This window comes from Anguilla anguilla, chromosome 12 (assembly GCF_013347855.1).
Source record: "Anguilla anguilla isolate fAngAng1 chromosome 12, fAngAng1.pri, whole genome shotgun sequence".
Taxonomy (NCBI): domain Eukaryota; kingdom Metazoa; phylum Chordata; class Actinopteri; order Anguilliformes; family Anguillidae; genus Anguilla; species Anguilla anguilla.
The window spans coordinates 26,744,529-26,770,890 of NC_049212.1; the positions used below are offsets into that span (position 1 = coordinate 26,744,529).

Sequence of the window (26,362 nt, forward strand, 5' to 3'; positions counted from 1 at the left end):
GTGCTACAGATCCAGGGCCAGGATTGAGTAGCAGCTTAGCATGTACAGGAAGCCGAAGTACCAGCTTTGTGATCACCAATAAACAACAAATAAAACAGCATCATCAGAAGACAGCGTATTTCTTAGAAAACAGTAAGTTTATTTCTAAAAATAAAAAAAGATGTGATCAAATAATAGCGAGGACCTTCTTTGCTTTGGTTTGTGTTTGCATGTTTACATGGTTTGCACTCTTCTTTAATTTCTGTCTTCCATTGTTTCACGTTTCATATTAATTTTTTATCACACTTATCCTATCCTGAGTTTTTTTAAAAACCTATTTTATACGCAGCCACAGGGTGGCAGTGTTACCTTTCAGTTTATGAGTACAAAAGCAATAATGAAAGACATGGCAAAAATGATAAACAAAATGGCATTTGTTCATTTCTAAACTTTAATACTCAATGCATAAATAATATACTTTCACATAAATGGACTGCATTTATATAGCGCTTTATCCAAAGCGCTTTACAATTTATGCCTCTCATTCATCAGAGCAGTTGGGGGTTAGGTGTCTTGCTCAGGGACACTTCGACATGCCCAGGGCGGGGATCGAACCAGCAACCCTCCGACTGCCAGACAACCGCTCTTAATTCCTGAGCTATATTCACAATATTTTAAACTCAAATGAATAACATTAAACATTAGTGTGCACCTGACATAACAATGAGTACAAAGTTAATGTCAGTGTGGCAAAGTAATGCTGTTTCTGTTGTATGGTTAAAAAATACTAACCATCAATGAATTTAACAGAGCATTCATCATTTTTATTTGTAACTGAATAGAAATTTCCGTTTTGTGTGTTCGAGAGCGAGAGAGAGTGTGTGTGTGTGTGTGCATGTGTGTATGTGTGTTCGTGTGCACGCACTGTGTTTAATTTATAAAATGCATGATTTGCTATATATTTAGTGACATTATAATAGGAGGCAAGGGGACTTACTTCTCTTGGATTGATTTTGACTGTTTCATGACATCAAGTGACATCATGAGTTATGTCACAGTTAGCCTAGCATCCTGAATAAGCATGTTTAATTTCACCCTTTATAATGTTAGCTATTAGCCTGGTGACATTATTGGTTATGTCACTGTAGCAGTCGGTCCGCCGGAGAGGTGGATTGGTCTCGGTTGTGCCGGCTGGTGGAGAGAGCACACGCACCTGGGTTGTGTTAGCTAATTAGCCCAGGGGCTTAAAGGTGTGCTGCTCTCCACAGTTCGGGGCCTAGATCGGGAGCTAAAACCGAGGGAGCAGTTATGATTTTCATTTTGTTTTATTTTGAGCACTGAAAAGGAAAGGAATTCTCAGCTTGGATTCTGGAGGAGCTGGACCTGGAAGGCGGGTCGGCTACAAAGCAGGGAACTGAAAAGTTGCTACTGTTTTACTTTCTTTTGTCTTTGTTATTTTAGCTTGTTTTAGTTTATTGTTTTTGCCCAGAACCCATGAGGGGGAAGGGTGAAGGTGTCCGTTTATTTTATTTCATGTTTGTGTGTGCGTGCTCTCTCTCCAGGCGACATTACGGGTGTTCCCTGGTACTGCCGCATCGCTCCTCCAGGGGGGTCACGCTTGGCATGTGACAGTTTGGTGCCGAAACCAGGGAGGGAGCGGTCTCGGCGTAAGCCGAATTAGCCTTCGGCTGAATTCTCTGGTGGAAGGTGTGGAGCAGTCGGTCCGCCGGAGAGGCGGATTTGTCTCGGCTGCGCCGGCTGGAGGAGAGAGCACACGCACCTGGGCTGCGTTAGCTAATCAGCCCAGGGGCTTAAAGGCGTGCTGCTCTCCACAGTTCGGGGCCGAGGCCCGGAGCTAACACCGAGAGTGCTGCTATGATTTTCCTTTTGCTTTTGTTTGGGCACTTAAGTAAACTGCACGGTTTCGTGCTTGTTTACTTAAGTCATAGAGTCACATACCACTTGTTTATTTGTGGGTACGGGTGGTTTTTGGCTTTAGGTCACAGCCTCTGTTTGGAGAGCCTTTATGAGATACTGAGTAAATAGGTACTGAGAGCTCTTTCTATTGGCAGATACTTTTACACAATGAACACATAAGACATCAACTTTAGTAGCAAAGTGACAGCTGTTCTCAATTTTAATATAAAGGTACAGTATCACAACCACATAATGAGGACCATTTTAAATATATGTTCTTTAATTTTTTTAAACTTACAGTATGTCCAGAACAAATAATGTGATAGCTTGAATATACTCATCACGTACAGTCATTTCAGTGCATTTAAAAAAGCTTAGTCTCACAGACACATTTCTAGGTAAAATAGCAGTATGTATGTATTTCATGTATTTCCAACATAAAGGCAACATTGTGGTCTGCTTATTGGTCCTGTGTTTGACTGTCAAACCTGCCATGTTCAACTGCCTCTCACAAGGTAAAATAACCAAAAACATACAATGAAAAAAATGGTTTAGGGGAGCAGAGCATTCGTTTCACAGATCCATTTCTCCATATTAGAACAGTAATAAGCCTCCCATCCATTCTTCTTAATCATGGCACAATCAAACCTTCGATCCTCTGCCTTTCCACTCCCCCAGAATCTGAAAAGGAAGCAAAGACTGAGACACAGAAGCTCTACTTCTCTGCAGTTTCCTACAGAGATACAGTGACTCCTTCTCATTCTCTGTCTATTGCCGTCAGTGATACAGAGAGTTCAGACAGCGTAATTATATATCTTGTTGGAAGATAATTCTGGATTAACTGTACTCATTAAATCAACCTCATCATACAAACAGAACAATATTAAAGATAAAAAGGGTAAAGTACACATATGCACTATCATAACCAGAAATATATCCAGTGACATATTTCACTGCAGTAACACAAACCTAAGACTGGCTTCCATCAGAGAAACATTCATATTTCTGATCTAGATGTTGTTTCAAATTATACAGGATTGTGTCTGTCTATAATTTTATAATTTTTATCATTTTAATTTTAATTTTTGTGCAAGAATTCTTACCCTTTCTGCAGAGGGGTTCCATCCACCCAGAGCCAGTTGCTCTTAAATTCTGAGCGACTCAGTCCAATCCAGGTATGGATTTTTTCTATGTTGGTGATAAACCGCTGAAAACAAGCACAGAATGACCCTCACTGCTCTCTCTGTGGATGTAGACACTGAGAGATAAACAGCCCATACTGACACTTTCTGGATCTGAGACATACTGAGCTACAGCATGAGCCACACCCCACTGATATATGCGATTCACTCATAGTGGTAATATTGAACACGTTAGATTGTAAGAACCAACACAAGATGAGAAACATAATTACATGTTCAGTGGCTACTTATGAATGTATGTTGCCAGTTTTAATTTCATCCACTCACTCACCGTCTCATTCATTAATTCTTTCACGGAGCCTTACCTGTTCCTCTTCACTCTCTATAATCACCAGGACAGCTCCCCTTTTAATGCAGTCACTGCGACTGTCCGTCCAGTTCTTCTTCTCAGTAGAGAAGTAGTAACACTTGGAAGAGAACTGTGACCAGCCCTGTGGACAGGGTTTACACACTCTGCCTGTACAGGAGGAACAGGCAGCAGACTCTGAGAATTACATTTTCATATGTAATAGTGTAAATGTAAATTCTTTTCTGCAGATGAACAACAAAGTAGCACCACTCACTCTGTGAACTGGAGGGCCAGTACTGCTCCAAAAAGGCGAGTTTCTTAAATATTTCATTGTACTTACCCTCTTGTTGGACCTTCATGGTGTTGCAACTGGTTCTGAGCTTCTCCAGGTCTCTCTCCAACATTGAATAGTTCTCTGATTGATTTGTATTTAATACACAAGGAGAAGGGCAATTCTTAGAAAAAAATTATCAAAAAATATGACCACTTATCAGGATGACAGAGACCACTGTGCTAAATTGTGGAAACAGAAGCTAAAAGCCATAGGCTGACCTCATCATTTAAGTTTGTGAACTGTGAATGAAGAAATTTAGGCATACTTGTAAAAACAAATTAAAAGTTGAGTGAGATTTAAATTTGTGTTGTTAAATCAATGTATTAATTTACACAGTGTTAGAGAATTATGAACAATTTTGTTGTTTATTTGGGCTCTGTAAGAATATTGCAGTATATATTTAACAGTATATGTGAATGAATAAATATCTATATAGAGATGGCTGACAAATTATATCTAATTTTTTTTTTTTAATATATACATTTTTAATGTAAATTATAGAATCAACACTACAATAAAGATCAATCATGCAACAACAAAAATGCATTTCAGGATGAAGTGTTTGCTTCTCGTCCAAATTAAATGTGTTGCAATTACATTGTCAAACTGTGTTTTGCTAAGCATGTTGAGTGGTATTTGAAAAAAATAATGACCAAAAGTGATCAAGGCATCAACATCACATATTAGCTCTTATGTCGCAACTTATTTATTACTTATAAATATTCATTTTTTCTTAAAATAGAATGCACATCAACAGCTGGGTGAAAATAGAGGGGATTAGCCAAAAGCAATATCCTGCATATGTGAACCTCACCATATGATATTCATTTGTAAAATGACAGAACATATTTGTTTTTTACTTTAAAATGACAGTTTACTAGGATCACAGGAGGAACAGGCAGCAGACTCTGAGAATTACATTTTCGTATGTAATAGTGTAAATGTAAATGCTTTTCTGCAGATGCACAACAGAGTAGCACCACTCACTCTGTGAACTGGAGGGACAGTACTGCTCCAAATAGGGGAATTTCTTAAATATTTCATTGTACTTACGCTGTTGTTGAACCTTCATGGTGTTGCAACTGGTTCTGAGCTTCTCCAGGTCTCCCTCCAACATTGAATAGTTCTCTGATTGAATTGTATTTAATACACAAGGAGAAGGGCAATTCTTAGAAAAAAATTATCAAAAAATATGACCACTTATCAGGATGACAGAGACCACTGTGCTAAATTGTGGAAACAGAAGCTAAAAGCCATAGGCTGACCTCATCATTTAAGTTTGTGAACTGTGAATGAAGAAATTTAGGCATACTTGTAAAAACAAATTAAAAGTTGAGTGAGATTTAAATTTGTGTTGTTAAATCAATGTATTAATTTACACAGTGTTAGAGAATTATGAACAATTTTGTTGTTTATTTGGGCTCTGTAAGAAAATTGCAGTATATATTTAACAGTATATGTGAATGAATAAATATCTATATAGAGATGGCTGACAAATTATATCTAATTTTTTTTTTTAATATATACATTTTTAATGTAAATTATAGAATCAACACTCCAATAAAGATCAATCATGCAACAACAAAAATGCATTTCAGGATGAAGTGTTTGCTTCTCGTCCAAATTAAATGTGTTGCAATTACATTGTCAAACTGTGTTTTGCTAAGCATGTTGAGTGGTATTTGAAAAAAATAATGACCAAAAGTGATCAAGGCATCAACATCACATATTAGCTCTTATGTCGCAACTTATTTATTACTTATAAATATTCATTTTTTCTTAAAATAGAATGCACATCAACAGCTGGGTGAAAATAGAGGGGATTAGCCAAAAGCAATATCCTGCATATGTGAACCTCACCATATGATATTCATTTGTAAAATGACAGAACATATTTGTTTTTTACTTTAAAATGACAGTTTACTAGGATCACAGGAGGAACAGGCAGCAGACTCTGAGAATTACATTTTCGTATGTAATAGTGTAAATGTAAATGCTTTTCTGCAGATGCACAACAGAGTAGCACCACTCACTCTGTGAACTGGAGGGACAGTACTGCTCCAAATAGGGGAATTTCTTAAATATTTCATTGTACTTACGCTGTTGTTGGACCTTCATGGTGTTGCAACTGGTTCTGAGCTTCTCCAGGTCTCTCTCCAACATTGAATAGTTCTCTGATTGAATTGTATTTAATACACAAGGAGAAGGGCAATTCTTAGAAAAACATTATCAAAAAATATGACCACTTATCAGGATGACACAGACCACTGTGCTAAATTGTGGAAACAGAAGCTCAAAGCCATAGGCTGACCTCATCATTTAAGTTTGTGAACTGTGAATGAAGAAATATAGGCATACTAGTAAAAAAAATGTTTTTTAAAAGAGAATTATGAACAATTTTTTTGTTTATTTGGGCTCTGTAAGAATATTGCAGTATATATTTAACAGTATATGTGAATGAATAAGTATCTATATACAGATTTTCATATGTAATAGTGTAAATGTAAATGCTTTTCTGCAGATGCACAACAGAGTAGCACCACTCACTCCGTGAACTGGAGGGCCAGTACTACTCCAAAAAGGGGAGTTTCTTAAATATTTAATTGTACTTACTCTGTTGGTGGACCTTCTCTTTATTCGTGGTGCTGCAATTGCTTCCGAGCTTGTCCTGGTCTCTCTCCAACATTGAATAGTTCCCTGATTGACTGGTATCTAATACACAAAGGGAAATGCATTCTTTAGAAAATAAAAGTATTGATTAAGGACATTTACTGAAATTCACCACAGTTCAGTATGATACAGACCACTGTACTAATCTTTGGAAATATATGCTCAAAGCCAGATCATTTTTTAGGTTTGTGGCCTGTGAATGAAGAAATTTAGGCAAACTATGAAAAAGGTATTTTAAAAAGTTGAGTGAAATTTTAATTGTGTTGTAAAATCCATGTATTACTCTTATTACTTTACACAATGTTGGAGAATTATGAATAACCATTGTTTATTTGGGCTCTGTTAGACTATTTTAGTATATATGTGAATGAAAATTTTTTTTATATATATATATATATATATTTATATATATATATGCATACAGATGGGTGACAAGTTACATAAATTATATAATTTTATAAATATATACATTTATTTATATACTATATATATATATATAACAAAAAATGTGCAAAAAGTGCATTTCATGAAGTCTTTGCTTCTCGTCCAAATTAAAAATATCTCAATTACATTGTCAAACTGTGTTTTGGTAAGAATATTGAATGGTTTTTGAAAAAAATAATGACCAGCAATGATCAAGGCATAAACATCACATATTAGCTCTTATGTAGTAACTTATTTATTATTTGTAAATGTATATCATTTTTAAAAAATAGAATGTGTATAAACAGCTGGATGAAAATGAAAGGGATTGGCCAGAAGCAATACCCTGAATCCCACTATATGATATTAATTTGTAAAATGGCAAGACCGATCCGTTTTTTACTTTTAAATGACAGTAAAGAGACACAGACAGTTACTCACAGAGGACACATAGGACTAATGTGGCAGCCAATAAGAGAGCACACAGCAGCCCCAGACACACTGCAGCCCGTCTGTAGGGATGTGAGCTTTGCCCACTGTGCCCTGTGGTCAAGAAAACAGACCAGTTAAGCAGAATGTCAATTTGATGTTTTATATTATTCTTCTTGCTAGTCTTCTTTTTTTCAATCCAAACATAATGCAGTAAATTAAAGCTTTACAACAGCAAATAAAAATCCACTGCTGCAAACTCTGAAATTCACCTACTTAACCAATTCACCTACCAAATATTCACTCAGTAGAAATACAGCAGGCCTGCACTCTTAAATGAGTGTGGGCCTACTCCATTTCTATCTCAATTTTATCTGACAGCATTACAGTACTTCAAAAAACTATCAACTATTGTCCATTTTTCCAATTTTTCCGAAAGAACATTTTTTAAGGCTTTTTGCGACTGACCTGCTGAACCACAGTGGCACACCGTGTTGGAGGTGGTAGGGTTGATGATTTTGACCTCAGAATAGGTTACGCCTTCATCCTGAGTTGCTGAGAGAAAATGGGGGGTACATTTGTAACTTCGATTAATTTGGTTCATTTTTATATGCATACAGGCACAAATATGTGGGGAGAAAGATTTTTAAAAAGTTCTCAAGTTGAAAACACTAAATCTTTCAGCATTTATGGGGTGTTTATGCTGATCTGCAGAAAGAAAGCCAGGGGATAGTGTGTATGGAAGGGGAAATAATGTAGACACAATGTCCTCTGTCCATTCAGGATGTAGCAGACAAGTGCATGCAGTCAGCTACCCCTTATTTTCATTGTATCCCAAAGCATTTCTATGCCATGCATTTTCTGCACTGGAAGACTATGCAGCTGGCACAAACACATTACAGGTTCCTAACTGACCAGGGGTGTCACTATTGAGCAATAAGCAGGGGACACCCTGTCCACAGAAACCCTCCCTTAATCCATGTGTGAAATGGTGGCCGATTACACATTTCCCATGGAACACACAAGCACAGTCAGGAACTTATCCAGAAAGTGGGGCCCATCACTGCACTCAAAATGCCTGAGAGACTCGAGCTTGTTAATGGGCAGAGTCTCTTACTCAATTGTGTACAGATACATGATCAGGACACACGTTTAAATAATGAAATTAAAACAAAATTTAAAAGTTGGTTTGTCTTTAATAAACCCAAGAATGTTTTTGTTTTTTGGGTTTTTTTTTTTTTTGGTTTTGGTAAAGCCATTTTTCAGGGCTTTGTATGATTTACTACAAATGCCACTAAGCAGTGACCTTCCTGAAGTGCACAGTGCTTCTACCTGGTATTTTCTATTGCTCTGAAAACGCTAGTTTCACCCACAAACTGTTCATAAGTGTAATATGAAATCAACTTGTGATGAATGCTTAAAAAGGGCCAATCACAATGGCACCTGGTTGGATAATGCCTGCTGTATAGGTGGAGCCTATTATTGGAGGGCTGTAGTGTAGATATGGCCCCTAATTGGAGGGCTGTAGTGTAGGTATGGCCCCTGATTGGAGGGCAGTAGTGTACAGTAGGTATGGCCCCTAATTGGAAGACAGTAGTGTAGGTATAGCTCCTGATTGGATGGCTGTGGTGTAGGTATGGCCCCTGATTGGAGGGCTGTAATGTAGTTATGGCCCCTTATTGGAGGGCTGTAGTGTTATATAATGGTCTGGGAGCTGGACTATTAACCCACATGTAGAGGGTTTCATTACTGATTGTGGTTCTGATGTTGTACTCTTGAGGAAAAGACTTCAAATTAAATTGCTTTAATCAAACTAGCCAGCTGTATAAATTGATTGTATGTATAAATGCAACCTGTGTAAGCTGTATTGGATAAGAGCGTCTGCTAAATGGTAAAATGTACATGTCAACATTGGGAAGATGTCACAGTTCTGGCTAAAATCCCAGGTCTGGATCTCACAAAAACTTGCCACCTAATCATCCCCAGATTTAATTGGCTAAAAAAAATATTCTCTCCCTCCAGTGGAGCTGCTCAGTGGCCAACAACAGAGGATTGTGATTGTACTGGGTAGCTCCCAGGTGTGAATGTGTATGAGTGTGAAGCAGGGCGTTGCTGCAAAAGAACATCCGTGCTCAGCAAACCTACCCGGGGTAAATAAAGGTTAATTAAATTTTAAAAAACAGTACCTGCTGGGCCTCAACAGAGGGCGGTAGCTCCTCAGCCTTAGATTCATTTTATTTTGTGTTAATTAGTACCTATTGTTGTACTAGTGGTGTTTGGTTTCTGCACGTGTTGTTTCATTATCACGGTTTGTTTCATCTGTTAGTGTTAGGGTTTAAGTTCATGGATTCCTGTCTCTAGTCAATTGGATCATGTCAGAATCAGCATACTTGCCTACTATTGAGTATACAAGTCATATACAAATTTGGATACGGCCTCAGTCTTTGAGATTGGCTTATTGTGTTCCAGTCCCTAGCCCTGTGTTTCTAGTCTTCGTATTCCTGCTTGTGTATTTGCTCATTTGTTATTTCATTTTTGAATACTTGTCAATATAACAGTCCTGTGATTTTAGCTTTAAAATCTGTCCTCTCGAGTGTTTTCTCTGCCCCTCAGTACTGTGCACCAGCTTGATAAGATGGAAATACATTCAGCGTTTCTGTGCCAGTCCTCCTTTTGTCCCCCTTTAATGCTACACCTCTCAAACAAGGTACAATTCTGGTCTGGTCATATAGTTTTAATATTTTCAGCACCTAAAAGCCATTGCACACCAGTGAGATGTGAAAATGCCTTGAAAAAATAGCTAAAATTTTGCAGCTGGATTTTAACTTTCTTGGAAGCTCCAGAGTTTCCGCCTCTACTATGTGACCTGGCAGGCTATTCCACACGTTGACTACTCTGTGTGAAACATTCTTCCTAATGTCTGTATAAAATTTACGTTTTACTAACGTACCCTCATAGAGGGTAATGATTTCAAACAAAGGCTTGACAGACTCCGTAGTGGGTAGCAGGAATTGCTATGCACAGGGGCGCTCTAATTGGTGATTCAGTTAGTTGCAGGATGGCTCAGAACATGCTTTCAGAAATAGAAAGTGGAAAGAAAACACAAACAAGCTGCTGGTTGTGCAATTAAAAGCAGTACGCTTTAAATGTTTGGGATGCAAATCTAATTTTCACCCTGATCTTTGTATTGTTGTTTTTATGATCCCATTTTCACCATGATTTATGCATTAGCCTATATTTGCAACCAATTTTCACGTTTTTTCTATATTCAAAATAAACACTGATAAATTCCCGGCTATTTATTTTTATTTAATAAAAACTGAAAACAATGAACCTTAGCAGCAAAGAGATAAGGGACACTAATAGTTCCTTCTCTGTGGGAATTAATTAAATAAACATGGGAGGTTAAATATTTGGCAGCATGCCTGCACTATATGTCGAGCAGTCAGGAAACTACGATAAGGCACTAAACATAAAGAAACACACTCTAAATAAATAATCTTTGTAATCTTCCACAAAAATGAAATCAATTCTTCCACTCTCAAACAGGGCCATGTTATTGTGTCCCTCAAGGATCTATAATTGGACCCTTGTTATTCCTTATTTATATTATATGCTATTCCTTATTATGATTTTATGGCTGTTTCTTACCCATTTGATTTTATCTCACAAAAACTTTGACTCACTAATTATGAGGCCAATTGTGGTATGGGAAAATTTTCTGAATGGTCCAGACAAAAAACGTATTTTGAAATATTTTTTTTTAAATAAAACTAATATGTTAGCGGGTAAAAATAAAAAGTATTGCACCTCAAATGCTAATTGGTGAGGATTACACAATCCATGTTTCATCCAATTTCTTGCATTTTATGGTTTATGAAAACTTCATCTGGAAAGATCACATCCAATTTATCAGTAATAAAATAATGTAATCCAGTGGTATCATCAAAAAAAATGAGTGGCTTAGTTAATCAAACTTGCCTCCACAATATATGCTACAGCTTAATTTACCGTTTTCTCATTTACCGCAACATTATCTGGGCAAGTACGTATGATGCCAATCTATCTAAATTCACTTCACTCAAAAGAAATTTGCACGGCTAGCCACCTTTTCTGATTACTCGCCTCCATCTGCCCCTCTGTTTAAGAAACTCGACATCTTTTCGATTTAAAACATTAACATACTTCAACCATGCACATTCATTTACAAATACACTTAGCTTTCAAATTTGCTGCCCAAATCTTTCAATGAATTCTTTGAGGTTAATTCCCAAATTTACTCACACTCACTCACATACTCATGATTGTTTCTTTTTTTAGATTTTTTTTATTGTATATATCATATAACTTGCTCAGTGATGTCATTTTATAAGCCCAGTTGGGATTCAAAACCGCTCTACCATATGCCATTTTGTTTAATATTGTCTCCATTGTTCTTTTTTGTGCAAATACATAAACCCCAAAAACATTCATTGTGTTATCTCAAGTCCAATGTGTACTGAGCCAAAACAACAAAAATTGTGTCACTGTCCAAATAATTTATATTAAACAAAAGAGTGAGAAAGAGAATGAAGGAGAGAAAGATTGAAACATATTGACAGAACATAAAACATTAACAATACCATTAAATAATCCAGAATTTACATTCAGAAAACAGAGTAACTCACCTGCAGTCCCCTGCCTCAAGTTCTTCTTGAACTTCATAGATGAATAAAATACCTCACCCATTTGGGCTAGTCAAACCTTAACCACTGAGAGAAAAGAAGGAGAAGAGGGGCAGAACTAGCAGGAGAACGCAGAAATTCTGATATTTGGTTAATATTTTGTCATTTAACATGCATGTATCTGCTCCCTCTCCCTCTCTCTGTCCGTCTGTCTCCGCCTCGGTCTCTCTCTTTTTGCTGTCTTTCTTTCTATATACAGGAAGAGCAGATAACCATTTCTATAAATAGCTCATACAATAGCTCAATAGCTCATTTTGCTACAGTAGGAAAATATAACAAAATATTACAAAGTTGGGATAAATAACCATATATGTTTCTGGATTTCATGACAGCATCTCATAATTATTTGAATGGCTCAATTATTTGTATTTAAGTTTGGTTACTGAGCTACTGGCTGATGAAGACTGTTCTTGTGTCTTTTTATGTCACTATATGAAGCTTTTTATTATGGTCTAATCCAGTGGTTCCCAACCTCGGTCCTGGGGTGTCTGTTTGTATGCTGGTTTTCATTCAATTGCAGTTGCAATCCCAGAATTGTGACATGGTGTAAATTTTCCTTAATTAGATGCATTTCATATTTAGACTGAATATTTACCCTCTTAAGACATATTTTGTCAGAAATAGTTATTCCGGTCATGTAGAATAAACATCTCATGTTCACATTGTGCTTATTATAGCAATTAATTACATAAAAATATATAATTTTTTTAAACTGATCAAATTAAAGACTGAAGTGAATAAATAGGCTCCTACGGTAATTATGTCATTGAACACAAGCATTTAATAGTCTTTTATAATTTTTCTTTAAAGTTATTAACACAATGCTGGTTTGGCTTGCTATTTGCTTTGACTTTGAATTCATAATTATCTACCAAATGGTTATTTCTAGTGGCCACGTGTCCACACATTCACCTATTAGGGCCCTATTTATTCACCTCAGTCCTTAATTTGATCAGTTAAATTACTTTGTTTCCTTGTTTATATAGTACAAAATGCACAATGTAAACATGGGACATTTATTTATTCTACACATATGGATAGCTATTTCAGACATAATGCAGCTTAAGAGGGCTAATAATCCCTTTACACATGAAAAGCACCTAATTAAAAAAAAAATTACCTACTTGCTAAAATTCTGAGATTGCAATAGTGATGCAAACCAGCATAGACAGACGGGCCCAGGGACCAGGTTGAGAACCACTGGTCTAATCATATATATCAGGCTTTCCTTGTCAGTGGGACTTTAAACCTGCGGCCTAAAGGTTGTAAATTCAAAGATGTTGTACGGTAGATGAGTCTTGTCTTTTTATTTATGATCCAAAGACGACTATTTAGGTATCTAGCCATGGTCCTACACAAATGCTTTGCTTTTTTGGTTAACAATATCTTTTATAAAACTATACATGTCTCAATGTCATGCACAATCTGAATTTTAGAGTTGGTATTGTTTTGCAGCTAACAAGAAGAAAGCAGAGTGGGGGGGAACTGGGAGGGGGGGGGGTCAATCTCCCCCAGACTACACCCCTGCAGAGGAGCTGGCCCTCTCCAACCACAAGGGTCGGCCCTTAATAGAGGGGATCCAAGAGGGGTGTGCTCCTACACTGGTGCTGGCAGCTCCAAACAGGGTGTGATTGAGGTGATTCTCATCACCTTGGATGCTGGACTGGTACATGCTAAAGTGATTCCTCCCTCATTTACAGTTCAAGGGAATACTGTGGTGTTTTAAAGCCAAGCTCAAATACCATGAAATCTGCAGAAAGAGGTACCTGTTCAAGGAGATGGTTATGTACTCTCAACACACCATTGTTTTCTGGCCATATAATGAATTTACTTCATGCAGAACATTCAAATCTGTTCTCAAGTGGAGGTTAATAACAAGTGATGCAGTGTGCCAAGGAACACCACAAACACCTGAAATATTTCTCTAAGGCCAAGACCTACCTTGCAAATGGCATGGCAGTCTATTTGTTTGCAGATTTTTTTTTTTTTTTGCATCACCAACAGCATACATGTATGAGCCATATGAGCCTGTGGCGAAGAAGCGCAGAGTTTTGTGGCACTGTAAGGGTGAAGCCTCTTGGCATGGGCCACATACAGGTTGAGAAGCCTGCACAGATACATGAATCTCTTTGCAGAGAATCAGTATCATTCAATTATGAAATCATTTTGAATTTTGGCAGCCCCTCAAAACTCTTGCCCGTATAGGCCATTTTACAATCTGTGCAACATGTCAATGAGATCCTCCAGAAAAGTAGATGCCATTTTTAAAGTGAGCTGGTTGGTCCGGGAGTCTTTATATACTGTAGGTTATGTAAACCCTGTTACTCTACAGCAGGGCTTGTGTTTATGGAGAGAAAGAGATAGAGAAAAAGGAGAGAGATTTAAAGACTTGATAGAACATGGAACATTAACATAAGGCAGAGCACAGAATTCACATTCTGGAAACCAAGTAACTCCCCTGCAGGTTCTCCCCTCAAATTCTTCTTGAACTTTACATATGAATAATGTGACACTTCCTCTGAGAGAGGAAGAGAAAATAAAAGAGAGAAAAGAAGAGGAGAGGCAGAACTAGCAGGAGGAAATATATATTGTCATATATCAAAAGGATATTTGTGCTCTCTCTCCTCTCCCTCACAGTACAGGAAGAATAGGCAACCATTTCTGTCAATAGTTTTGCTATGGTAGGAAAATATTACTATTAAAGTATATAAGTAATATTTGACTTCCCCAATCATTTGTATTCACATTTTCGATACTAAGATATTGTCAGTTTGTTTGCTTTTTATGTCACTATGTGAATAATTTTAAAATGATCTAATCTACAGTTGATGTTGATGTATACAGTTAATTAGCTAATTTGGCCCGGGTAATTTGTGTTAAATTTGTGTTAAAACATGTCCCATACACTTCATCCCTGATATAGAAAGATTTTTGCTGCTATCTGGTGCTATTCATCTTGTTTTGTGTTGGTTGGGTGTTAATGTGGTCAACAGGATATAATTAGGAAGATGATCTACAGAACTGAAAGAGATCTTTCTTGAAGATTAGGGAGTAGGCTGGTCACCAATCTTTATTCTGAGCTGCTCTTTTTCAATATAGACTGTTAGGACACTGAACTGAGAAGAAAAGACTTGTGTTTGAGTACTGAGGTGAAGAAATCGGTTATCAAGACATGGGGATTGGTGATATCTGCACATAGGCCCTAGCATAACAGATACGATTGAGTAGAAAGTGCCACAAAAAAAGAAAAAAGCTACATTCAAGAGACATGACACTTCCTTGACCTATGACGGAAGGTTTATTTTTGTGGTACATTGCTTTTCACTAAGCTCATTTTGGACAAAGTGCACACACCACTGGGCAGGGCAGCAGGGTTAACACAAGCTTAAGAAATGTGAATAAAAGAGCAGACATTCACCCAATCCATGTCAAAAGCGCTGTTGACAAAACCCATCTATTGAAAGGGTCTGTTCATAGGAGACTATTAGTCATGAAGAAGATTCAGTGTGAATGGCTTCAAGTAGCTCAGAAATGACTGCTTGCTGAAGCTGTACTCCTGGGGCTTAGCCAGTCAAGTCAGGCAGATGGGCAAGGCTATTTTTATATTGTGGTAAACAGCCACACCTTTGGGAGGAATCATTCTCATGAATTAGGCTATTCTAATTCAGATACCTGCATGTTCATTGGTCAAATGCAGAAAGCCTGGGCGTTTTACCACATTCAAGTTTCAGAAAGGGTCATTGGTGTCAAGAAAACGGTATGCTCAAGAGTTTGAAACAGATGTGACAAACAAGTCAATGGAAAATGTGTGCCTTAAGTTAGACTGTGAACAGATATAAGCGGTACACTTGTTTTTTCCATCTGTGTTTTATTTTAGGTGTTGCTTTGGTGCTCACAAGTTGTAAAAAAAAAGTGTGAACCACATTTTGTTCACGCTTTCTTCTGGTCAGTTTTTATACTGAAATAAAATGGCAGACAGATGGAGCAATCACACAGTTTCTATGTGACACTTAAAGCTATACACGCAAAAGTAAAGGTGAACCTTTTCAGCACAGTAAAGCACAATATTTATTTTCACAGTGTGCATTATGCTCACATGAAATTCCTGGCTTATTTCCTAGCATTGTTCAGTAGCTCTGTTTAATCTATTGCTCTGCTAGCAATGAGTTTATGAGTCTCTCTTCCTCCATTGTGTATAGCTGTTACTGAGCACATGGTCTATTGTTTACAGTGCAACATTATCACCAAGCAGATGCTCTTATTCAAAACAATGATTTATGTGGTTCACACATTTCTACAAAATTAGGACACACATTTGGATACTGAAATCAAAACAACTTTTAAAAGCTGGTTTGTCTTTAATAGACCCAATTATTATTATTTCTTTTTTATTTGTCTATTTTTTTTGGCTGCAGCACAGACAACTTATAGGGGCCTTGTATGATTGACTACAAATACAATTAAGCAGCGGGAATGTGTAATTAACATGAATGCTTAAAAACAGCCCGGCACAATGATACATTATTATCAGTCCATAAGGCACTGAGGGATCACTAATGTGTCCAGAATTGACCTTTTCTGCAGATGATTTGGGTCCCCTTATTAGAGGGCTGTAGTGTAGGTGGGTCCCCTGATTGGAGGGCTGTGGTCTCAGTGGGACCCTTAATTGGATGGCTGTGGTCTCAGTAAGGCCCCTGATTGAAGGGCTGTAGAGTAGACAGGGTCCCTGATTGAATGTTGGTAGTGTAGCTGGGGCCCCTGATTGGAGGGCAGTAGTGTGGGTGGGCCCCTGATTGGATGGTGGTAGTGTAGGTGGGCCCCCTGTTTGGAGGGCTGTGGTCTCAGTGGTGCCACTGATTGGAGGGCTGTAGAGTAGGTAGGGCCCCTGATTGGAGGGCGGTAGTTTAGGTGGAGCCCCTGATTGGAGGGCTGTGGTCTAGGTGGGTCCCCTGATTGGAGGGCTGTGGTCTTGGTGGGGCCACTGATTGGAGGGCTGTAGTGTAAGAGGTGCCTCTGATTGAAGAGCTGTAGTGTAGGTGGGACCCCTGATTTGAGGGCTGTAGTGTAAGTGGTGCCTCTGATTTAAGAGCTGTAGTGTAGGTAGGACCCCTGTTTGGAGGGCTGTGGTCTCAGTGGGGCCACTGATTGGAGGGCTGTGGAGTAGGTGGGGCCCGCATTTGGAGGGCTGTGATCTAGGTGGGGTCCCTGATTGGAGGGCTGTAGTGTAGGTGGGACCCCTGATTAGAGGGCTGTGGTCTAGGTGGGGCCCCTGATTGGAGGGCGGTAGAGTAGGTGGGACTCCTGATTTGAGGGCTGTGGTGTAAGTGGGGGCCCTGATTGAAGAGCTGTAGTGTAGATGGGACCCCTGTTTGAAGGGTTGTAGCGTCATTTAATGGTTTGGAAGCTAGGCTCTCAAACTGAATTGCTTTGATCAAACTAACCAGCTGTATAAATGAATTGTATATGAATATATTCTGTGTAATCTGCTCTGGATAAGAGCATCTGTAAAATGCCAACATGTACATGCAAACATTGGTGAGCACAAATTTATATTACAATATTTCATACTACAGTATGGGCATGTGGTTTATTATATGGAAGGCAATCAATGTTTTTATCCAGCCACCATTTTGTGACCTTTGATGGCACAGCTCTCAAACGTAGGCACAGTTTTAGTCTGGTTATACTGTTTAGAAATTTTCAGCATCTTACAAAATGAGAAAATGGTTAAACATGTTCCGGCATAAAACATTATTTCCCATTTGGCATCAGCTTTACGGCATTGCTAAATAAAGGATGTTTTAAAGGAGCAGAGCATCAGTCTCACAGATAAACCTGCGGTACGAATAGCAGTGTGTGTCCATCCATGCATTCTCACCAGGCACAGTAACTGCACAGTCTGCATCTTGGTACTGTGTACGACTGTCAAACCAGAAATGATCATCTGGCTGTCCACTTCTCCAGAATCTGTAAGAGAACCACAGAGACTCGGATCAAATCCAGATCGTGCCAGTGCCAGCTGTGGCCCTTAGCTCCATAGGGTGAAACAATTGGCAACTCTGCACAGCCCTACGGAGGTACCATTCTGGGAGGGTTCAGTTACATAGGGATCTGTGTTTCATTGCTTTTTAGCGACCCACTCTGGTTCAATGGATGCATGTGTACTGCATGCCCAAGCAGCATATAAAAGGTCTTCCTCCAATTGCGCTACGTGAGCTAAGTAGCGCTGTGGTCTACAGTGTGAGAAGCAGGCTGGTGATGCCACATGTTTCAGAGGAAAATTGTGTGTCTACACTATGCTTAATCAGCAGAAGGGATTGCGTATGAATATAGCTGTTAATTGGACATTCCAAATTAGGAAGATTAGCCATGTTCAACATTTGGTGCCTTAACTTTGATCCCTTCGCGGAAGCCCATTGGTGGTCAAGACGTTGACGTTTTGAGATTGCTCAACTGAAAGCTGTAGGTGAACTATGTGTTTACATGAGGTCTGATGGTATAGTGATTAAAGTTTGTAAAGACGGTTTGTTGTTATTTCTGTTGGAAGCCCTGAAAAGCACAGTATACAACTGTGTTGTACACATGCGGTGTACACGCCGCCAACAATTAAACTGGCAGATAACATCATTCATCCCAGCATTATTATTCATATCATTATCATCATAGTTTCAGGGGAAATTCCAAGGCTGTCAACATCATTCAAAACATTTTTTAAATAATTTGTTAGAGGATATAATTAATCTACAGTATTTGGACCATTTTACACCTGGTACAAATAGGGTCTTTCTATGGCAAAACTGTGAGCGATTATTTAGCTTATAGGGATCAGTCAGAATATTCAAATAGTCACCCCCATGTGCACAATAGTTAGTGTTGTGCAGCAATTTCATTTGTATTTATTTGGCATGAATGAATGTTGAAAGTGTAATTAATCTAGACGGTATGTGCTCAGTGAGTATAATGCTCATGCTGCCACCTGGTGGCCTTTTAACAACATTATTTCAACTTAGAACTTGCATGTTAATAGAGCATCAATCTTAATAATTAAATATAAGCTACTACAAGCAATTGAACTTTATTTTTGATACACTTTAATTGTACTTTGATATATGTTGTCTGTCTCCAAATTGTGATTTGAGTCATTTGTGATTCGAGCTTTACACTGAGTGCAAGCTACAATAATCTAACTTTTAGCTTTCCTTAAAGTGCTCCAACACCAGGAGGTCTCATAGGAATATTTGATTTTAACAGGCACAACCAATTGATTATTTTATCTTGTCATTCACATCACTAATAATTTCAGGAGTCAAATAGGCCTATGTTTTTGACATGCTGAGATATGTGTATGTGATTTGGAGGTGTTACTTTATACTCTTTATACAGTTTCTCCACTGTCTAAATATTTGTCCCCTGTTATGCATCTGCAAGATTTCTTACCCTTTCAGCAGAGTGGTTCCATCCACCCAGAGCCAGGTACCCTCAGTTTCCAAGTCACTCAGTCCAATCCAGTTATAATCCCTTGTGTATCTGGTGATGAACTCCTTAACACAGACACAGAATGACTCTCACTACTCCCTCTGCTGATAGAGACGCTGAGAGGCACACAGTCCACACCAACACATTCTGTATCTGTCAGATACTGAACAACAGCATGAACCACACCATACTGATAAATTAACTTTACTGAAGTTAACAAAATCACATATACAAAAATCTGTGTAGGTTTATGCTTTTGTAAAATACATATACGTTCTGCCTTACCAATTATGGTATGCTTTTTCAACATTTAAGCTGTTTTATCATTTTATTCCATTCATCATGAAAATAAATATGATGTCTGGATAACAATTCATCACAGTTCTGGCTTGTTGCATGGTATTGCAGGTTGTAAACCTCTTCACTGCTCTGTCTCATCACAATTTGCGTCCCCAATATCTACAAGCAGTTTGTTTTCTCTTCTTCACACTGATTAATGAGATTCACTCAAGATAATAATCATAATTTAGTTTTACTTGAATTTATGTGAGAGAAAAGGTCAACAGTATTATGGATAATGGATGGTCTATGCTGTAACCTTCTCATCCACCCATTCAAACGACCTCACACATTCACACAATATCTTACTTGCTCCTCTTCACTCTTTATAACTACCAGGTCAGCCCCTTCTTTAATGCAGTCACTGCGACTGTCCGTCCAAGTCTTTCTCTCAGTAGAGAAGTAGTAACACTTGGAGTAGAACTGCTCCCAGCCATGTGGACACGGTTTACACATTCTCTCTGTACAGGAAGAACACAAGTTTCTGTCCATTAGAGATGTATAGCAAACATTTGAAACAAGAAATCACATAAATGAGCAGATGAGAAAGGTGTCTCTCTGCTACGTAATGTAGGCAAGAAGAGCACAACTCACTTTGTGAGCTGAGGGGGCAGTACTGATCCAGAACAGGGGATTTCGCCAACACTGCATCAAAGTCTCTCTGCAGCTGTTCCTTGTGTTTTTTGTTCTCCAGCACAACCGTAAAAGTATGGTTCCATTTTTGAAACGTGTTCCTTTCTTCTTCCAGTTGTTGTTGTAGTGTCTTCCTTTCTTCCTCAGTCCTTTTCTTCTCATTGGTCAGAGTTTGGCATTCTGTCTCTAAGGTGCTGTAGTCTCTTTCCCGCTGGCTCTTTTCTTTAGCCAGAGCATTGTAATCTGCAACTAGCTGCTTCTTGTCTTTGTCCAGGGTATTGTAGTCTGCTTGTAGCTGGCTCTTTTCTTTTGACAGAGTGCTGCAGTTTTTCTGTAGCTCACCACTGTCTTCAGTTACAGCCTTGTATTTTTTCTGTAGTTGGTCCTTGTCCTCAGTTAATTTGTTGTAGCTCTTCAGTAGTTGGTCCTTCTCCTCAACCAATTTGTTGTAGTTTTTTTGCAGCTGACCTTTGTCCTCAGCCAATTTCTTGATGTTTTCTTGTAGCTGGCCCTTGTCTTCAGTCATTACATTGTAAAAGGTCTGTAGCTGGCCCTCGTCTTTAGTCTGGATGCTACAGTTGGCCCTGAACTGTTCCACAACCCCTTCTTCTGTCATATCATTCTGATGTAGGGCACTGTCTTCTCCAACACGCATATCTAAAACACAAGGAGGGGAATCTGAATTAATTTTGCTGTAAAAAAGGAGTGCCTACAAATTTATATGAGGTATTGAATATTATTTCCCAGTTATTATTTCAAGATATTACATTTCTCTTACTGTAGATTACTGTAGATTATTAATTAATTGTCATCTATGTCACAATTTCAGCACTGTTCCGTTTCATACAGGTTGGTGCTTTGTTTTTGCTGTAAGTGCTATTGCTGCCCCTTCAGTCAAACGCAAATGCACCTTTTCATTTTTTAATGGGAAATATATGGAAGTAGTAATGACCCCACTTAATTTTTAAGGAAAGAATAAAGTGATGGGATAATGTAGTTGATTGAATAAAACATTGAGACTCATGACATGAAGTATAAGTGAACAAAGTCTATGTATAGTTTTCATCTTATTTCGGTGTATTTCATTTACACAGAGTGATTCACCAGTGTATCATACTATAAACACACACATATTGTATTTCATACTCACAGAGGACACACAGGACTAATGTGGCACCCAATAAGAGAGCACACAGCAGCCCCAGACACACTGCAGCCAGTCTGTAGGGAAGTGAGCTTTGTCCACTTTTCTCTTTGGCCAGAAGCATTAGCAAAACAAAACAATTAAACTGTCATTATTACTGCCTGAACATACATGAATGAGAACCTGTTAACATTACACTGTGTATATGCACTGCAGAGAGGGTGCCCATTTTGTTGTTGTGTAGTATCATGCTACTGTATGTACTGTGCATGAACTTTGAACATAACAGGATATGTGTGACAGACCTGTTGGTGCACAGAGGGACACTGTGTGGTGGGGGATGGAAGAGTTGGTTTTCACCTCACTATCGGGTACATCTTCAGCCTGAGGTACTGAGAGAGAAAGAGTATAGATGGCAGTTTGAGAACCATATTTGAACTTCCTCTTTTGTAAAATTTGAACTATTAAAATGTCCTCTCAGATGTTTTTGAGGGGCAAAGTATGGACGGTACATATACACCCTGTTATTATTAGTTTTCAAAGAAGTAATACAAGAATTTTAACCACTCAAAACATCATTATAAAGACCCATACCATGAAAAAGATTTACCTGCCTGATGGTGAACTTACAAAACTTTGCAGATTCGTAGAAGGCAATGTGCCACAAATTGCATATAAGTGCAAATGAACAAAACTCATATACATACTTGTTTTGATCAGTGTCAGTGACAAGATCTTTTCTGTTTTGTCCTGGTTTGTTTGGTTTTTTAGAATAATATTGCGGATGCCTGGTGCCTCAGATTTGATGCCCTGCTCTCCTTCCTCATACTCTCTTTTTCTTCCAAGTTTGGGATGTGCAGTCATACATATGATCTGGCATTCCTACTGATTGGGGAACATAGTGTATACCCTGAGTGACCCTAGAGCCAACTGTGTGTTGCAGTCGCTACTGGCATGTTCCAAAGACCAAAGGAGAGGAAGGAAAAAGGCAGCGCTGCACTCAAAAATAAACCTGCAAGCTGGTTTCCTTCGCAGTGTTTCATGCTGTCTCTCGTTTTGTGTCAATCAGGTCATCACACTAACCTTTCGGCAGCTTTCTGCTCTCCTCGGCACACACAGATGAACAGGATCTGTGCTGTTTTTAGTAAGTGCTGAATTCTTATCTCTGGCATGCACCACTCCAAACTCTAGTTGTTGTATACATTTTCAAATGGCAGGACCTGTCAAGTTCTACACTGCCAGTTTTAGCTCAGGAGTCCCATTTAATTCAGACGGTTTACCTTTCTTCCTGGAAGCCACGGCCTCCTTCAGCTCCTCCAGGGCAACTGCAGAATCTAACTGCTTTGCTTGATCGACTGAAAGAGATGAGAAACTCAGTGAATGAATGCATTTGTTTCTGCAGTAGAATCAGTAGTAAAAGGATTGCAGAGCCCTCAGCGATTAAAGTAACACTACTGTTGCTAATGGCTTTCATGAACGACAGATGTTCAGAGAGTTTGAGTTTTAAAGCCATTTCCCACAAAATGGTTACTTACCAGCGGCCTCATGGCAGAAGTTCTTCTTGAACTTCACAGGTAAGTATAACAGACCCTTTGACATAGCAGCAGTGGAGTAAAGGACAAAATGGACACGCTAAGTGAGAGATGAAAGCAAGACAAGGATGAACAGGGAACAAACTGGGAAATTGAACGATTCTGACAAAGTCTGCTTTCTCAGGGAAACCACCCAGACTCACAGTGACCCACCCATTCACACGCACACACACACACACACACACACATACACACACACACATAAACACACGGTGACCCACCCACACCTAATACACGTCAGCCGCCCAGTATGATGTAAAAACATGCACTCTGTTCTTTTCCACTATGAACTGACAAGAAAAAAACTACTGCACTCCACTACATAATTATCGCAAGCTCTTCATAATGACAGGTATCGCATCACAACCAATCCACACCCACTCTGGCTCGGTGTTTTTGCTCAGTACCGGAATAGACTGGACTGTGTAGTGCTGCTGATACATCAAGCGTAACCAAGGCACAACGACAGAAATGTCATACAGAGCTGTTTATTTGAGGATGTGCAATGTTCATGCAACTGGCCAGCAGGTATGTATTGTAATAATTTGAGCACTGGATTACTCATTATGAACCCTGTGTTCCTCGCAATAAAATAATACACATGCTCCATCTATTGATGGGACTATTCTTCTCTTCTTAAGCACCTCCCTCTGGTGGAGGTGGCCTGAGGCCTGCAGCTGAGCAGCTTCCTGTCTAGCGCAGTGGTGCACAAACATGTGCTGGGTTGTAATGAAACCCAGCTCAGGGTTAGTGTCAGGGTTGAGGTTTTAATGAAACCCAGCACAGGGTTAGTGTCAGGGTTGAGGTTGTAATGAAACCCAGCACAGAGTTAGTGTGAGGGTTGGGGTTGTAATGAAACCCAGCACAGGGTTAGTGTCAGGGTTGAGGTTGTAATGAAACTCAGCACAGAGCTAGTGTGAGGGTTGAGGTTGTAATGAAACCCAGCACAGAGTTAGTGTGAGGGTTGGGGTTGTAATGAAACCCAGCACAGGGTTAGTGTCAGGGTTGGGGTTGTAATGAAACTCAGCACAGAGCTAGTGTGAGGGTTGAGGTTGTAATGAAACCCAGCACAGAGTTAGTGTCAGGGTTGGGGTTGTAATGAAACCCAGCACAGGGTTAGTGTCAGGGTTGAGGTTGTAATGAAACCCAGTACATGTTTGTGCACCACTGCGCTAGAGAGGAAGCTGCTCAGCTGCAGGCCTCAAGTGCCCCCCTGTGGTGGAGGGGGCCTGAGGCCTGCAGCTGAGCAGCTTCCTGTCTAACGACAATTGACAAGCTTTTTTCTCAGTTGGACACTTTTAATGTCTATTAAGCAATGATTATACATATTTATATTATTTTAATGTCCCATATTCACATTCCAGGCCTTTTATTGAGATAGATCATCTAGTGATTTCATTTTCATTACTGTGATGCACTGGCAAAATAGATGGACAGGTAAAATCACTGTGGCCTCAACTGTTGAAAGTGTACTGATCACTGAAACATGGCCATGTGTGGAAAATGATTTCAAAAGACTAAGAAAGTGGAAATCAGGCAAATTTGCATTTTATTAAACAAAAAAATAAAAAGGTTTATTTTATTCATTTATTTAAACCAAAAGAGGAAAGGGATTAAGATATGTAGTGCATACTGCTTATAATAGCCTTACTGCATAATACAGCATATAAAAATGCATATTTTTCGTAACTCATTAGGCTGCTGTAGCAGGTCAAGATTTAGCCCTTTTTCTCATGATTATATGCATCATCAAATAAATGATGAGATTAGAAAGTGGCTCCACTGCTTTTAAACATATTTAACCACACCACATCATACCAGTCAATTAAACCTCTGTCACAGTAACTGAGAGTAACAGTGCATTTTAAGCGTCACAGTAAAACTTTTCAATTTATCGTTTTTTATCAATCATCACAAAATGTGATGTTTATGGAAGCAGAATGGCAATCTCAAGCAGGCGTCTGGTTAAAAAAGCTGTGTCTATGTATGTTGGTCTATGTATTCTCAGCAGACACAGTAATTACAGTCTGCATATCGGTGCTATATGATTCATGCAGTGGTCACCTGGCTCTGCCCTCCACCAGAACCTGTAAGATAAGCACAGAGGCTAAAGGATTCTCTAATTCTCACTTTCTGCCTGCAAGTGAGTGTTGTCTCCATTCTCTGTCCCTGTTACAGCACTGCATGACTGCAGATTGTAATTAAGGAATCACTGGGTCTAGTCAGTGATTATACTGGATTACATGGTGTTCAGACCACTCCCACCATACTGACTACTGGACAGTCGAAAGTTAACATGTGTAATTAATAGATGTACAGGTAAGAGGGCAAAATTAAGTGCAGAAACGGATAAATGTTGTGGAGATTCATATACAATGGTGGTTGATGTGGTTTCTTGCCAAGTTTTCTGTTTGCTCCATACTCTCAATATTCTCCTCTGAATGTATATTTATCCACTGTAATGTGTCTGTTAGATTTCCTACCCCTCTTGAGCGGAGCTACAGTACATTAACCCAGAGTCGGGTCTCCTCTGTTTCTGTGTCTCCCTTGCTGAGAGCTGAGACACACAGTCCACACCAACACACTCTGGATCATGAGCCATACCCCACTGATAAATGGGCCTCACTCAAGCGAACAAGATCCTTCATAAGAGTCGAACGGCATGTGAAAAGCAACACTCCCTCATCTACAACCACAACATTTCCTGTTCAGTTACAGTTTTGCAGTTCTTAGCCTGCAGTTCTTCTCACCAGGCTGAGTTTCATTTAAAGACCACAGTAAACATGGCAACGAGTCTCACCGCAGACTCAAAAGGGTAGGCAAGGTAAAATGCATAAACGTTTGTGTAGTTACATTTTACTGCTTTTCAGAATCAGTAGCCAGTACGTAGAAAAGAGAATCATGTGAATCAGAGATCAGTGATTTTTGATTTCATGTTGAGAACACGTGAAGCTCTCCACACTGAAGTGAGTGTCACGGCTGAAAATATCCACACAAGGCACCTGTTTCCACTTCTCCATGATGCTGTCTGGTCATTGCATTTCTAATCTGGTTAAGCCCTTATTGCAAATAGGTGAAATCTGAAGGTAATACATTGCACATTCCAATAACAGTCAGAAAATGAAAAGTTTGCACGCAGTTCTATTATATTTACAGCTCTTAATCTCAGTCTGTACATGTATAGAAAAGTGAGGAGTCTTGAGTAATGAAG

General features: G+C 38.9%; 2 protein-coding genes and 1 long non-coding RNA gene across 3 annotated transcripts in view; all 3 read right to left on the minus strand.

Annotated features, from left to right (window-relative positions):
- The window catches only part of LOC118209567 (CD209 antigen-like), a 91,804-nt gene extending 79,294 nt beyond the window's left edge, over nucleotides 1–12,510 (minus strand). The window contains exons 1-2 of the mRNA XM_035385003.1: nucleotides 11,911–12,510; nucleotides 7,712–7,798 (exon numbers count right to left, since the gene is read on the minus strand). Of these exons, the coding sequence (XP_035240894.1) occupies nucleotides 7,712–7,798; nucleotides 11,911–11,971 (148 nt within the window). The 5' untranslated portion in view covers nucleotides 11,972–12,510. The remainder of the gene's footprint in view (nucleotides 1–7,711; nucleotides 7,799–11,910) is intronic.
- The window catches only part of LOC118209565, a 107,441-nt gene that overhangs the window by 51,667 nt on the left and 29,412 nt on the right, over nucleotides 1–26,362 (minus strand). The window contains exons 12-21 of the mRNA XM_035385001.1: nucleotides 22,840–22,914; nucleotides 21,865–21,951; nucleotides 21,566–21,667; nucleotides 20,377–21,072; nucleotides 20,092–20,243; nucleotides 19,405–19,508; nucleotides 17,846–17,934; nucleotides 7,256–7,357; nucleotides 6,335–6,433; nucleotides 3,728–3,802 (exon numbers count right to left, since the gene is read on the minus strand). Of these exons, the coding sequence (XP_035240892.1) occupies nucleotides 3,728–3,802; nucleotides 6,335–6,433; nucleotides 7,256–7,357; nucleotides 17,846–17,934; nucleotides 19,405–19,508; nucleotides 20,092–20,243; nucleotides 20,377–21,072; nucleotides 21,566–21,667; nucleotides 21,865–21,951; nucleotides 22,840–22,914 (1,581 nt within the window). The remainder of the gene's footprint in view (nucleotides 1–3,727; nucleotides 3,803–6,334; nucleotides 6,434–7,255; nucleotides 7,358–17,845; nucleotides 17,935–19,404; nucleotides 19,509–20,091; nucleotides 20,244–20,376; nucleotides 21,073–21,565; nucleotides 21,668–21,864; nucleotides 21,952–22,839; nucleotides 22,915–26,362) is intronic.
- Nucleotides 2,086–3,691, minus strand: LOC118209572. Its single transcript, XR_004761733.1, has 3 exons — nucleotides 3,404–3,691; nucleotides 3,000–3,103; nucleotides 2,086–2,577 (listed from the first exon to the last, which is right to left on the minus strand). It is a non-coding gene; the product is annotated as an uncharacterized LOC118209572 (long non-coding RNA).